At 52.8% G+C, this 15915-nt stretch overlaps 1 protein-coding gene across 4 annotated transcripts in view; it reads right to left on the reverse strand.

Moving 5' to 3' along the window:
- Positions 1–15915, reverse strand: part of LPIN1 (lipin 1) — a 180842-nt gene that overhangs the window by 13668 nt on the left and 151259 nt on the right. For all 4 annotated transcript variants that reach the window (XM_045286973.1, XM_045286974.1, XM_045286976.1 and 1 more), the window contains exons 15-18: positions 13863–13989; positions 10186–10334; positions 9221–9307; positions 1770–1922 (exon numbers count right to left, since the gene is read on the reverse strand). In XM_045286973.1, coding sequence (XP_045142908.1) covers positions 1770–1922; positions 9221–9307; positions 10186–10334; positions 13863–13989 — 516 coding nt within the window. The remainder of the gene's footprint in view (positions 1–1769; positions 1923–9220; positions 9308–10185; positions 10335–13862; positions 13990–15915) is intronic.

Consider the following 15915-nt stretch of genomic DNA (forward strand, 5'->3'; position numbering starts at 1 on the left):
GTTTGAAACCACCAGCTGCTCCATGGGAGAAAGATGAGGCTTTCTGCTCCCATGAACGTTTGGTTCGTCTCTCTGTGAGCCAGATTCGGTTTGGTGGCAGTGAGTTTTGACAGTGTGATATTACAACACGTAATATTATGAGAAGTACCCAAACGAGAGAGACACACGAACTCACCACATGCTGCTGTGGAAACCGATGCCAGAGACTTGTGGCAGTCACAAAATTTCATGGCAACTTGGTATTTAAAAAAGTGTAGGGGTGGAGTCTAGCCTGTCAATCAGCTCACAACCTGAGGGTGCCTTCTTGTGGGTGTGGCCTTCTCCTAAGGAAGGCCCTGGGAACCTCCCCTTCTCTCTCAGCCTCCACCCTGCCTGCTGGCCGATGCTGGTTGCTGTCAGCCCTGTGATGCGCCTCCAGCATTGGATATACGTAACTCTGCACCCACCAACCCGCGGTCTCCCTGCATTCTGCATCATGGCACATGGCCACGTGAGTCTGAAGAGGGACTTATGGACTAGTATTGGACTTAAGGACTTGATCTGGACTGGGCTGGGATGTTTTCTCCACGTATAATTACTTCTTGGTGTAAGGCTCTCTCTTACACACAGGGGTGTCTCTGGAGGGGTTTCTCTATAGTCAAGCCGGCCTAACACAGCAGGGTTGCCACTCACCTCCAAGTTGTCAGAAATGCAGCATCTTCAAAGCAAGAGAAATGAAGTGCAATGAGAGGAGGCGAGCCTGTATCTGGGTTTCTACGGGGTCTACACTGTTACAACAGCTCTTACAACGAAAGCACTCCGCAGAAGCCAGAGTTTTGTTGGGGATTCTGCCTGAATTTTCTCCTGAGAAGATGACAGTTGCAATGGGAGCTCACTGACTAGAGGGAAAAGTCTACAACACTCAACTCAACGAGGAAAAAGTATCTATAGAGTTCAAGGAAAATATCCAAGACATGTCTATGTGACTTGGGGCCCACCTGGGCTCTCCCATGGTTTTGCATGGTTAGCAACACCAAGGAGCTAACCCGGCGCCCAAATTCAGGTGGAATCTTGTCAAAGCCACCCAGTGGCTCTGGAAGTCCCAGCTACTTGCAAACCCTCTGTAGCAGGATCTGTGTCCTACACTACATTTTGCTTTGGGAAACAATTCCGGGGGTGAAAGGAGGGGGAAGTCCACCTTCTCCCTCCGGGCCACTACCCTGAGACTGGTTTGCCTTCCTGGAAAGGTGAAGAGAGAGACAGGTGGTAAGTCACTGGCTAATGGTCGGATGGAGGACCATTAAAATAAACAACAGTGCTCCGAGATAACAGTTATCACGGGAGCCCCAGCTCGGCTGTGTGGAGGCAGCTGGTAGCGGAGTCACTTAACCAAGCCTCTTTTCAGATGAGGTGGATCGGCCTCATTTCTCCAGGGTAACTGAGACCCAGATAGGCAGAGCAGTGGGGCAGCAGGAGGGCAGGTGAGCTATCTGAAAGAGGAGACCAGCATGCCCCCAGACAGAACAGAGCACACCATTCTGAGAAACTGAGGTAGTTCAGGACAACGCCCGATGGATCGGGCAGCAGCGCTGTGCCGAGCAGCTGTTTCTGGCCCTAAGGAGAACTGGAAGGAGGCAGGGAAGGGCGGGGAAAGGGAGCAGGGGGAGGCAGTGGTTTTTCAGTGGTTGATCTGGTGTGTGGGTGCTGGCTGGGAAAGGCCCGTTATGAGGCTCCTGCAAACGTCCAATGAGGAAGAAAGAGGGTCTCAGAGAATGGGGGTAGGGTCATACCTGTGCAGGGCGGAGAAGAGACTGCTTGGGCTCAGCAGCAGGGGTCCTTGGGGTAACACCGTGCCCCTCTCGTTAACCCAGTGCAGGTACCCTCTCGTCATGTCTGCCATCCCGATGGCACGTGCAGAGCAGTAGAGGAACTTATAGCCATTTCTGGAAAAGACAGGAAAAACACGCACTTAGCATCATCGTGAAGGAAGGTGTTTTTGCCGTCACGAACCACGGGTGTTTTATAAAGGAGGTCCCTGTTGAAAGCTCCCTCACAAACAAAGACCTACCGGAGACACAATCTTATTTTGGGGAGCGAGCGAGGCCCGTGGGAACGCACTGCACTGTAGTTTGCTGGGCACATCCACGTTCATTCCTTCATTTATTCTTCACGACAACACTGCTTGGGAGCCTGAGGTTCAGCGCCTCAGACTGACCAACCTCCCTGCATCTGTGCTGTCCATCATTCCCCATCCCCACCCCCACCCACTGTTCCTAACTATAAGCCACCACCCCCCTGCCAGTTCACAGACTGCTCCATCCAGGCAGTGAGGCATGCACCACCACCACCACCACCCCAAAACCACTAAATCCTCCTTCTCTATTGGCTAATGCCTCCCCACCCTCCAACTCACAGTCACCACACTGACACAGACTCGTGGCGACCCTGTGGGCTGGGGCAGAGCTGCCCCGTGTGTCTGAGCCTGCGACTTTGCAGGAGGTGGGAGTCCCGTCTTTCTCCCGGGGAGGGGCTGGTGGGTTCAAACTGCTGACCTTTCGGATCGCAGCCCAACACGTAACCACCACGCCCACCCAGGCTCCTGTGCACTCTCCACCAGTATGCAAAATACGCTACAATCGCTTTCCTAAAATCAAACCAAACAAAAGGCAATCACGTAGAAAACAAAAGCAACCAAAAAGCCCCGGCAAGCCGTAGGTCCTTCTCTGGCTGAAATCCCACTGCACTCTCCCCCCACGCACCACGTTTCTTCAGCCGTTGACAGTCACTGGCTCGGCTCCTCGCTGACTCTCCTCTCCTCACTCCACACAGGCTTTTGTCCCCACTCAGTCAGTGCCCTTGTCAGGTCACCAAGTGCAAACGGCACCCATCGTGCCAAATCCAGCGGCCGGGGCTGGGATCTCGAGTTGACAGCCTGTATCGAGGTACCATTCCACGCCGTGGGCCAGTCCTCCCTGCAGAACACCTGCACTTGGCTGCCCGGACTCCACCATCGCCGGTGGCCCAGTCCTCAGTAGCCACTCCTTCTCAGACCTGTGCCTTGGCTGTCTCCATCTCCTCTGCCCAGACGCCGGAGGCTGGGGTGCCCAGGGGCTCAGGGGTCACTCTGCCCCACCCGCCTGCCCGCCCTCCCTCCCTAGATCATCTCATTGTATTTGCCACACCTAAGCTGAAGGAGTAAGCAGTATTTGTCTGCTAATCACAAATGTACTGCTCTACCCTGTTTCCCCGAAAATGAGACAGTGTAGTATGTTAATTTTTGCTCCCAAAGATGCGGTAGGTCTTATTTTCGGGGGATGTCTTATATTTCAGTGAGAGGCAAAACTGTAAGTAGGTCTTATTTTCAGGGGATGCCTTACTTTCGGGAAAACGGTAGCAGTAGGCCCACGTTTCTGCCACTGGGACTGAGTGTCTAAATGGACATGTGCTATTAGCATAAAGTGCACACCAAGTTTCAAAGGTCTAGTATAAAAAGACAGAATGTACTGTTTCTCAGCTGATAATATTTTAAGTGGTTACATGTCTGTAATGGTCATATTCTGAATAGACTGTTCTACATAAATTAGTTATAAACTTTAAATAACACAGCACTACCAAGGCTCCTGCTTCCTACAGAATTGCTCTTTGCCATCATCGATGCCGCCCCATAGCAACCCTACAGGACTTGATAGGCCAAGGTGGCACTGCCACTGTGGGTTTCCAAACCTCAACTCTTTATGGGCGTAGGAGCCTCATCTTTCTCTCGTGGAGTAGCTGATGGTTTCGAACTACTGATCTCACAGTAAGCAGACCGATGCATTACCCACACCACCAGGGCCAGTACATCAAAAGAGGCCAAACCTGTGACTAGTCTCCTCACAGCCCCCTCCCCACCTCCACCCACGGCAAGTCTCCACTCCCCCACCACCAACTGTCCCCACACTGTCCTCGCAGTACCAACCCAAGAGATGACCCGACTACACCACCCACACCAGCTCCGTTACTGCATCAGCCCGTCACCTCCTCCCCAGTCTCCTCGGGCCCCACCCACCCCACACAGCACCAAAGAAAACGTAATCAGATCCTGCTCAAAACCCCCATCTGTTGGTTTACAGTGGAGCACACTGTTTCTCAGGATAAAATCCAAAAGCTTCGCCGTGGCCTACAGGCCTCTGAAAAACCTGGCCCCGCGGCTGGCTGGTTCCCACCACCCATCTGCTACCTCACCACCCCCACTCATCACACTCCTGGCTAACCACACAGTTGTCGCCGTTTCAGCGGCGGCAGAGCCCATTCTTGGACGGGGCGTTTGCAGGGAGCACGATTCCCCCCGGGGGCCTTCAGCTTGTGCCCTTTCTCTTTGCCAGGCCCTCGCCCCACGATCACCTCCCCAGAGGGCCCTGCCCTTGACCACTCTTTCTACAGCTGAGCGTACACGTGTGCACCCCCAGTCACGCCGGGCACTGCCCCCTGGCTCGGCTTTTATTTTTCTTCTTGCCACTTAGCCCTAAAACCATCCTAATTTGTTTGATAGGCTTGCTCACTAATCATTTGCACACTCATTCCACGCTCTGTCCCCACTGCCAGGAGCAGTGCCCAGCATGCGGGTGGCATTGAGTCAGTACTGGATGAATGGACAAGCACCAAGGACCGACTCCCAATCCAAAGGGGGCTCCACTTCGGACATGCGGTGTTTTATTTTACGGTGGTCAAAGAGCTCAGGCGTGCTTCAGGTTTCATTTAAGTCCAAGAACAAAAGCTTTAAGACGGGAAAAAAGAAAATCTTTCTTTTTATTAGAAAGATCCTCTTGGAGCACAGGGGCCCATCTGAAAAGCCAGAGACCAGTTTAATGAAACATTTCTGTATTTTAGCTCAAGGCTGTGATCATTACAAGAAAACTACTCTTTCTGCATACAGCGCCACCTGTCAAAGTCCTACAGGTGGCCACCTGCAGGGGTCTGGGATGCTAATTTTGTTCCAAACTGGATTCTCAAACAGCATTTCACAGTTTGATGAATGCCACCAGGTTGTTCTCGCCATGCGGGCGTTTGGCTTCAAAGGGCATGACTACATTTAGCCGAGAACCAGCTCCGCGGTGTCGCATCTGGGGAATGCCTGGGGGGGTGGTGGCAGGGGTGCTTCGCCAGAACCCTCACCCTCACGGAGGCTTTGCAAACACTGGCAAGGGCACAACCGGGTGGTCTGGCTGCAGCGGTTCTCCTAAGTTCACCCGCGAGAGTGTGTCTCTCGGGTGAGACCCTTCCCTGAGAAGGGCATGGCCAACAGGTTGAATCGCCCCAGGTCTGCACAAGCCGGACATGCACCCCACCCTTCCCCAACACACGCCGACCAGGCAGCACCTCCCTGTGCATCCACGGCCAGACGGAGGCCAGCTCCGCGGGGACAAAGTGCTGTGGGGGAAACAGGCAGTTCCACACAGAGGACACGTGGAAAAGCAGAGGTGTCCACAGGTTTGGGGGACACCCAGGAGCCAGAAGACTAACTCTGCCTGAGAAGACACAAGAGGATCCATGAGCATGGGCTGCATCTGTTTCCCCAGGATGCTCAGCAACAATGGAAACTGGGCTCTGTCTGGGCAGAGTCCGGTGCAAGAGAGAAAGAGCAGTCCTTTCCTGGCATTATTCCATTTCCCACAGGTACTCGGGCCATTCCAGGTGCTGGCGACCCGGGAGAGGCTGGGTGTCTGAGACAGGACCTCCTGTTGGGAGCCAAGAGCCACATCTTTCTCCCGAGGAGGGCGGACAGCGTGGAATCACTGACCCCTCAGATGGACGTGTTGGGAGGAGCAGCCCTGTGCACTGTTGAGTGGGTGCGAGCCCACGCTACAACCCCCGAGAAGCGTGCGGTGACGATCAAACATGCCTGCAGACACTGGGGGGCGTCCCGAGGTTTGAGAGCCACTGCTGTGGAGGATAAGGCCCTGTATCCCCGAGGGCCTAGCTGCACGCTTGCCATTGTTCTCGGGCACCAGCCAGTCAGTTCTGACTCACAGCGACTGTTTGCGGCAAGAGGAACCACTCTTACTCAGTTGTTCTAAGTCTGAGCCCGTTGTTGCAGCCACTGCGTCAGCCCGTCTTGTCGAGGATCTTCCTCTTTTCCCTGCCCAGCTCCTCTGCCCAGCACGATGGTCCTTCTCTAGGCACCAGTCTCTGCCAACAACGTGCCCAAGAAGTCTCGTCAAGTCTCGCCACCCTGGCCTCTGAGGGGCACTCTGGCCGGACTTCTTCCAAGACGGATCTGTTTGTCCTTTGGGTGGTCCGTGGTACTTTCAACACTCTTCATTCAAATGCAATGATTCTTCCTCGGCCTGCCTTCTTCAGTGCTCTTGATGTGCACTCCTGTTCGACATGTACGCTAACGACGAAAAATAACCACCTGTTGCTTTAACAAACGAAGGGGCTGGGCCGACACAAACATTCTGTTCACATCATCCCACTCTTGCTGGTAGAGAGCGGGCACTAAAGTACACTAAGAAAGTGGTCGATGAAATTAAATACATACTTGCTGCAGACAGGAGAAGGGGGGGGAAGGCCCTACTGAGCAGAGTCCCTGAGGGTCCAGAGATGAACTTGTTTACCTGTGGAAATAATATTAGTATTCATTTTCGCTCTGCCACGGAGACACTGACTTTAATATCATGTTCATGGATGTCACGTGAGCCAGAGAGTAGAAAATTATACTAGCTGTTGTCTAAACAGAGCTTCCAACAGAGCACAACAATCTACAGATTTTAGGCAATAGGGAATTTTGTGTATCTGTTTGTATTTATTAAGTACAGTCACTCCTCAGCTAGGACTGTTTTTTGACATTCCACATTTATGATAAAAGTAAAAAATCTTCCATCTGATGAGCTTACAGCTTGATGAGGTAGGGGGCTTTCTGTCCTGCGGAGAAGGGGTCCTCCAGGCGACCTCCAGGAAGCCAGGCTGCACTGTGGCACCCTCTGGTTCCTCCTGCCAGCAGGAGTGTGGCCAGCAGCGCAGCCTGGTCTGCCGCCAGGACCTTTGGGGGATGTGCAGGCAGCCCCAAGCCAGTGGGCGCTGTTCAGTGGCCCCGTCTCCAGTGTGATTCAAGCCTCTGAAGCTCAGAACTGCGGTGGGGGTGGGAAGGGAAGAAAGAAGCCCCAAGAGGGGAGTTTGGAAGAAACGCCTTGGAGTTCCACATTGAAGAAATGCGTGCGAATGTAATGACATCCCAGAGAATCAAACTGGGCCTGCAGTTCGTTCCTTGTCACGTGGGGCCGGGCGCACGGGGCACCTCGCAGGAGAGAAACGAAGCCTTCTACTCCGGTCATAAGCTGCATCTTGTAATCCCTACAGCCAGCTCTACCCCACCCTGGACGGTCACTCGCTAAGAGCCGACCTCGGCCGACAGCACATGGCAGTGAGTCAGAGTTTGGACAACTATTTCTACAAATAGTTGCCCTTAAAAAGAACATTTTAAGTCACATGGAGAGTCTAGAAACAGGGGTGAACCCCCTCTATGCGGGTATCCCACTCACCTTCACACAAGACACTCCCCCACTCTCCCTCCCAGTAAATGCTTACCGCCACACTTCTGGAGATAGTGAGAAAACTGAAAACTACCTACAGAGTCCATCGATACAACATTAAGCACAGCAGAGTTACACACAATGCAATTCTGTGCGTCAGTTAAAAAGAATGAGGCAAACCTTCTATGTAACGAAAGAAGATACTAGGCATGCTTCAGTAATGTGATTGTTGACGTGTGTCTGGTGGGCAGGGACTATTTGAATGATTTTTTTTTAAGTCCAGCAGGAAGGACCCACACTGTCAATCATTCCATCTCTAGGAAAAGAGTAAGCTTGGTGATAGGGCAGAGGAGGAAACGCTCAGTTTCTATACTTTAAGATTTCTGCCATCTTCGGCCTGGTGTTTTTCAAAGAAGCATTTATTGCTTCTGCAGTTCCTCAAAGCATGATATCTGCAGAAATATCCAATGAAGCCGAGCATCTAAGACGAAATCAGTTAGTTTTCATCCCACTGGGATGTTAACCCGTTCTCTTCTTCCCAAACTTCACTCGCCCTGCTGAACTCTAAGCCCCAGAGGTCGGTCACTATGTCTAGCTTATTAACTCCAAGCACCTGTCACAGGACTGGGTACCTACGAGGTGGTCAATACACATTGGACAACAGAGCGAAGCAAGTCCAGCCAAGCATATTCAGCTGTCTGTGCAGAGTACCAGTAATACCTTAGGCTGACTGCTCAATGCTCCCTGCCTCTAACTACCAACGTGGACCGGAGAGCAGCACATTGAGCCCGGCGTTCCAATCCTGACCCTCACTGCAGGCAGGCGCACGCACTCCTTCTCTACCGGGCAGATCTGAGTGTATTGGAGGGAAAGCTTTGTGGGGAGGGGGGCTCAGTCCATGGGGAACTCGCAGCTGAGACAGAGGAGGGAGAACCCAAATTCCTTGAGGGGACCTGAGCCACAGAGCTATACTGGGGCAAGGCCATGACATGGAGAGTTGGACAGCCAAGGTCGAATAATTTGTTCCGCCAGTCAATTAACATCTGTGAGAATGTGGGCCATCCACTCGCTTCTCCGAGTTAATTTTCTTAATCTGACAACAGAAATGATAATACTTGTTGAGGAGCATGAGAGGATTGGGTACAGTTACCCAGCTGCCTGACTTGAGGTAGCGGTTGGAAGAAACCCACTTTCTTGATGTGTTGGGTTTGGGTTGCCCATGGGCTATTTCGAGCCTTGGCCACTCGTCCCAAGCGCTCCGCCGACCACATACCTGGAGAGAGATGGGCGCTGCTGCGTGGCTCCCAGGACCTGCACCGTAACTGGGAACTTGATTTGAGCTGCAGCTTGACAGGCAGACGCCAGTTACACAGTACTGTTGCCCCTTCATCGGACCCTCTTGAATAACATCCTTCAGTGTGAACTGCACCCCGACCACACCCCAAAAGGATGCTTGCCACCTTCTTCCTCCTCCTAAGAATTTTCAGTGTGTACACCTGCTCTCTTTCTAGCTTCTTGGTAATAAACTCAAATTTGGACGCTCTGGGATTCCCCGGGGCACTTGGAATCCGCCACCACCACCCTCCTTTGCTCCTGCTTGGTTAGGTGCATCCCTGCTGGGTAAATCAGCCGGCGGTGTCCTGGCACGAACGACGCTGTGTGCACAGGGCGCTGTGCAAGGCCACAGTGAAGGGGGCGGCAAACGATGGCAGCAGGGGCTCAGTACTTACTGGCTTACTTTGTGGTACAGCTTCGCTATGCCCTGGTGGGTCCAGTCCTTCCCCAGGGTGGGCAAGATGTGGCCCAGGGTGTCTGATCTAAAGAAGAAGGGTGGAAACGAGAGATGAGGTCATGGCTGTGCGGCCCTCCTTGCTACGACAACGGAACGGCTGCACTCCACGATAAGTCAACTGCATGCCAATAAAACTGTCGGAAGGGGAAAAGTCACAAATAAAACAAACATAATTTACAAAAAGCGAAACTGGCCAAAAGGAACAAAAGCTCATCCCAACCCCCATTCAAGAGCTTTGTGAAAAAAGCAAATGAGCCCCGTGAACTCGTTTCTGAAATAGAAAGGCCCAGGCAAGAGCAATCGAATGTGAGTGCTCAGGGAACGGCCCCTTTCCGTCACGGATGGGGACCTCCCGCCTGATGGTGGCGTTATCGGGCTCTTCAGTGTCCAGGGAAAGCAGCAGGGCCATTCAGACCAGGCATGTTCCAGCACGCGGCCATGCAGGCAGCAGAGCCGGGGAGGCATGCCCTGCAGGGCGGTCATCGCTGGAACAGACACATGCCATTTAGTTAAGGTGACCAGATTTTAACATTGGTAAAGCGGGACACCATTGATAAAACTCATATCCTGGCGAAACAGCCACATGGCAGCTGAAAACCGTATACCCTAGCTTGTCGTGCATTCTTTCCAAAAATCAGGACTTTTTTAAAACGCCACGGGACGCGGGAAAAATTGTTAAAAATCAGGACTGTCCCGCCAAAAGCGGGACGTCTGGTCACCTTACATTTAGCTCACGGAACCGAAACTACCCAAACGGCACCACGGCCCTGCCCAGAAATCCATCCGTACCATGCCACGACCCTCCGGGCGCGGGAGAACCGCAGCACCCACTGGCTGGAGGACCCCGCAGAGTCCGCTTGCGGACCTTCAGAAACCCACCACCGTGCGATCTGTCGCACCTACCGAGTGATTGTTCCATCAATGTCGGAAATGATGACTTTGTCGTCCCAGTTCCACAGGTAGATGGTGCCTTCGCAGCGACAGGTGCCTTGGTACTGCGTGGTGACACTGAAGACCACGTCGTTCGGCCCATTCTTCAGTTTCAAGCTTTTCTGGAAAACAGGAGACAGGGGCCTGCGTGAGAGGCAGGCCCAGAGGGAGGGACAGACGGCGGGCTCTGTTCTACCGGTGAGGCTTCTCCCAAAGAATCCTTCATCTTAGCCTGTTGTACACATCTTCCTTTTGCCTCTCTTCCTCTGGAAGAAGAGGGTCTTTTGGGGACAGGCAGAGAGCCCTCCCTCAACTCTTCCCTCGGGCCCACTGGCAACACGGCCAAGCCCACTTCCTGCATCAGGCTTCCGCGTCCAAGAGCACCGCCCCCTTGCTCAGATATTTCTGAGTAAGAACCATGACAGGGGAGGAAACGAGAGGCTAAGGGGTGTGGCAGCATCAATCCCAACTTCCAAACAGGACAGGCTCCCTGTTATTCCACGACCACACAAGGGGTGCTTCGAGACGTTGGTGGGGCAAATGGAATGAAAAGATAGGAGAAATTCTTCTACCAACTCTGTGAGAGCCCCCAAAAGTGAAATTCTTCCACCAACTCTTGGAACGCCCCCTGGGATGAGGAGCCGTGACGTGGGAAGTTCAAATCACTAAAAGTGAAATAAGTTTTCCCTCAAGAGTCACGTTTTCAATGACTATTAGGTTCGCCCCAGCTGGGAAGTAGGTTTGTCTTGGTTATCACACTTCACATCTTCAAGTCCAGACGAAAAACAAACCAAAGGAATGACACTACATTCAAGGACCTGGCAGTCTGAGCCTGTGTGCTGGATCCTCAAGAAAGCCAGCTGCCTCCCAGCCCCGCAGGGCTGCCTGTCTCAGGGCTCTGCCCCAGGCTTGCTGGAGAGAGCGAGCCAGGGGTCCTGCAGCTGCGGGGACCTCACGGTCCTGGACGCCCTGCAGGCGGTGGTCTGGGCAACACACCCTGAAGACTCCCTTCCGAAAAGCAGGAAGGCGGTGCTCTGGAGGTCTGTCCGACTTGCGCTCCTGTGGCCAGCGTGGGGTGAGCTTCCTCACGGGCGTATTTTTCCAGAAGCCCGTGGGTGCCACTCACATACAGAATGGGGACTCGACAGTACCTCTCTCCAGATCACGCCGTGGGGGCCTGTGCCAGATTCCAACGACAGGCCACACCAGCATGGCTGCAATACATCCTGATGCGCACACCCTGAGTCTTCAAATGCCAGTGTTGAGCTCGGGAAATCATTATCGCTCGGCTGAGAAAGGGGTGGCTCGCGAGTGTCTCAGCACAGCCTTTCTTCCCGGCGTAGCCCCTCCAACTAAAACACATTGGGGACGGATGGTTCTCTAACGGGCTTCTGAATTCCCCCACCCCCCAAAGAAGAAATAGTATGTATTGTTTGGGTTCAGTGAAATCTGTTGAAATAAAGATATCTTCAAATCCTTACAAGGTGAAAGGTGAAATTCTCCGTAGGCCAAGTATAATTAGTAGGGAAATAAAATACATGGCTTAAAACAAAGTGGGAGTGTAGAATGCTGAATCGATCATTTTAATAGCTACTGGAAATAGACTCGCTGGTTGCACTTGAGAGAGAGAGAGAGCGAGCGTGCATGGCTGTCAGGGCCTGCTCATTCTCTTCCCCCCTGCTGAACAGCAGGGCAACCACGCCTGGCTCCCTAACTCCCTAGAACGCTTAGGAGGAAACCAAGAGATGGTACTAGAGAACAAAAGCAAACCAAAAACAGGGATACTGGCTCACTGATGCTTCATGGGGAAAAGCGGGAGGGGGGGTTTCCAACAGTCCCTGAAAAAGTTTAGTTTATTTTTCATCCTTTACATTTTTTAAGATTTAGGTGGAGGTGTGCAAAGCAGGTCATGCGCTTCACAGTCCACAGCTCGCACACCTTCTGTTCCGCCTCACACACTGCAGCCCCCCACCCCCACCCCAGCCTGCTGCTTCCACGGTGCCTCCTCCTTGCTCTCTGCTCCCCGTTCCTTCTTCAATGGCTGATCATTCTAACACGGGGTGGGTTCAGTTCCAGAACTGAAGGGTGACTGAGGGCTCCACCAGTCTCTATGCTCCAACTTTTGGGGGCCTCCTCACAGAACCTAGGGAAGGCATAGGCCATGCTAAAACTGGTCTTACATCCAGGCAGAAAAAGGGCGGGGCAGGGGTGGGTGGGTAGGAATCTGTGGCCAGAGCATGCCGGCCAGCCCTGAGATGCTCGCAAGCTCAGCACAACTGCTGACCGACACCATCCGAAAAGGTGTGTTTGGGAAGGTGAGCATCATGAGCCCAACTCCACCTCACAAATGCAGCTAGATCTGAGCATGTACACTGGTACTGATAAAAGCTCGGAACACAGGGAATCCAGGACAGATAAACCCCTCAGGACCGACAGTGAGAGTAGCCACACCAGGAAGGGAAAGGGAAAGGGGGTGGGGGAGGGGGAACTGATCACAATGATTGGCATATAACCCCTCCCAGGGGGATGGACAACAGAACAGTGGGTGAAGGGAAATATCGGTCTGTATAAGACTTAAATAATAATAAAAATTTATAAATTATCAAGGGTTCGTGAATGAGGGTAGGGGAGGAATGAGCTGATACCAAGGGCTCAAGTAGAAAGAAAATGTTTTGAAAATGATGATGGAAACAAATGTACTAATGTGCTTGACACAATGAATGGATGGATGGATGGATGGATGGATGGATGGTGATTAAGAGCTGTCAGAGTCCCCAGTACAATGCTTTCTTAAAAAATAAGAGAAAAGATGTGTTGGAGCTAAATATACCTAAGCAAAAATGCCCCTAGGAGCCCCTTAAGCTCCACTAGGCTTCCAGGGCTATCTGTACAGGTTTCCAGCGACTGAGTCCCTCTGATGTGGACAGCTGAGTCCTTCGCCAGTGTTCTCAGTCCGGAAGCTCCGCTGACACCCATTCACTCTGGGTGTCAAATGCCCTGCTGGCATTGAAATACCAGTGACGTAGCTTCCGGCATCACGGCTGCACACAAGCCACCCCAGCGGATCAAACTGAGAGACACGTGGTAGCTGGTAGATTAAGGTGACCAGATTTTAACATTGGTAAAGTGGGACACCATTAATAAAACTCATATCCTGGCGAAATAGCCACATGGCAGCTGAAAACCGTATACCCTAGCTTGTCCTGCACTCTTTCTAAAAATCGGGTCTTTTTTAAAACGCCACAGGACGCAGGAAAAATTGTTAAAAATCGGGACTGTCCCGCCAAAAGCGGGACATCTGGTCACCTTATGATAGATACCTGTCTCAACCTGGCTGTAAATCAGTTTCATCAGCCGGCTTTCTTTCCAGAGGTGGGGGGGAGGTGCACAGGTGGAGAAGAGCATCCAGTACTGATGGAAGAGATATTCAACAGCCAAGAACTAGTTGGACATGTGGGGCAGCGAGGTGTCTGGAGGGCACCAGGTACTGTGGGATAGAAAAGGAGCCTGGGGCAAAGAGCAAGATGCCGACCGCAAGAAGACTGAGGATCCAGCCCATCACACGCGGCACACCTGCACGTGTTGCTGGGTGAGGACTGACGGACAGACAGGCACACAGACACGGCCGGGGGGGAACACGAGAGACTCACCAGCTGCTCCGAAGTGAGCCGGAGCGTCTTTTTGTAGCTGACGTTAGACAAGAGCGAGAGGTGGCTGGTGTTTGACGGCTTGGCAGCTGCATGCTCCTCATCACTGGAGGATGACTCATGCTTGATTCTGGAACAAACAGTGATGTAATCGCCAATTAGAAAATGCATCTGGGTGGCCATTAAAAACGCATTAGCCCTGAATCAATGGCTCAGTCCATCAGGCCTCTCCTGAGCACACTGTCTCTTGGGTGGTCATTTACCATATGCCACGAAATTTATCAATGAACCCTCACTAAGTTCCCATTCATACGTCGTCTCTTGCATTATTCATCTGGGGGCTGCTTCTCCTCATTCACTTGACTATTTACCAGCCATCATCGCTCTGTTTTCAACCAACAGGTCTCTCTATTCACGAGAAACGGAATCAAATTCCCCCTTGCCTGGGCGGGCGCTCACAAACACGCTCTGCCTCTAGGCTTGCCCGCCAGCCGCTGTGGGCCAAGCACCCGAAATCCGGACGGCTACGGGCCCACACTGATCCGTTCCAGACACATACCATACCTCCTCGCGGCCCAAACAGTCCCAAGTATCTGGAGATGTCTAGGGCACGCAAATTGGTGCCTGTGGTAAGGAGGAAGACTTGCCAATTCTCCTTCTCCAAATTCCCTAAAGCAGCCACCTTTCCAAGGTGTTACACGAACCACAAATATCACCTTCTGTGCCCACACAGGACCCTGGGGACAATGCTTCTCATGTTTCTGACTTGACGTTGGGTAGAAGCCGTTTGGGGGTTTCCTTTTGGGGGTGTGGGGAGATGCAGGGTGAGAATCATGCTCTTTCAGGAGCTCATAGAAAGCCTCTCTGTCATTAACTGCTACCTCTAGCAATCCAAAGCCTGCTATGACACCTGCCATGACACCATCCCCAACCTGGTAGTAAGAGCTCCGCTTCCCAGGGGCAGGCTCTTGGACAATGTTACACGCTGTCAGGTACTTTGATGATATGTTGCACTTCGGCAAAGTGCTGAGTGAAACCAGAATGACCAGGTGGCCTCTGAGCCAGGCACCGCCCAATCCTGCAGGGGCTTAGCCTTCTGACAGAGAAAGGGTCCTGGGAATCCTGTCCTCACGTCATTTTACACCGCAGGGGGATTTCGAAATGTCCGTGGAAAAGTTCTGTTTTCTTTTCCGCTCCATTGTCCCATGAGATTTCAGAAGCCCCGCTTATGCGGGAGCCCCATGTCGTCTTTTTTTTATCTCCATAAGCTCTTCTTGCCTTTCCATGCGAGTGTCCTCTGGTTCCCCTGCCTCCCGTTCCTCAGCCTTTCTCCCTTCCCGGCTCCCCAGACATCTCCTCTGCACCTGATCACTTGCTTCCCCGTCCAAGTGGCAATTCCGGCCACCTGATAGTGTCCCAGACTGAGAGAGCTAGGGAGAAGGAAACGGCTGGCACAGCACCCCCAATTCTGGATTACTCATGTCACATCGCATGTGGAGAACGGGCTGCTCCCAGCCCAGGAACGCTGTCCCTCCGTGCACTCCGGAGCTACGGGCTGGCAGAGTGGGGCTCGTTCAGCCAATATCATCACCTGTGACGCCAGCCAGCCAGGAGTTGAGGATACAGCAAACAGCCCAGCCCCCATGCTCCTGGGACTTTATGTCTGGCCGGGACCCAGTTTGAGCAGTCACGGCACAGCAGGGGTGCCCTGCTACCATGGGGAAACAGAGGACAATGTGGAAGCATCTGGACTTGGATCAGGACCTTTTAAGAGCACTCTGGGCGGAGGCCGCAGATGGGACCATTGGGCAATCGCCATGAAAAGGGGTGATGGTGAGGAAGGGAAAGGATGGGGAGCTTAGGCCAGCGTTTCCATAGGTCCCAAGCAGGGCTCTGCTCCTCGCAACATCGTGAAACCACATGCTCAGCCCCGAGGGCTGACTCGACTTCAGAGCAGGCTCTCTCAGGACCAGCCAAGTCCCCCTTTGAACTCTGGCTCGGGACGTGAACCTATCACTGCTGTCCCGCTCAGTTCTGACGTCCTTCACTGAAATCG

Source organism: Echinops telfairi, unplaced genomic scaffold (genome assembly GCF_000313985.2).
Source record: "Echinops telfairi isolate 266 unplaced genomic scaffold, ASM31398v2 ScPeMD7_9;HRSCAF=40, whole genome shotgun sequence".
In the NCBI taxonomy this organism is placed as follows: Eukaryota; Metazoa; Chordata; class Mammalia; order Afrosoricida; family Tenrecidae; genus Echinops; species Echinops telfairi.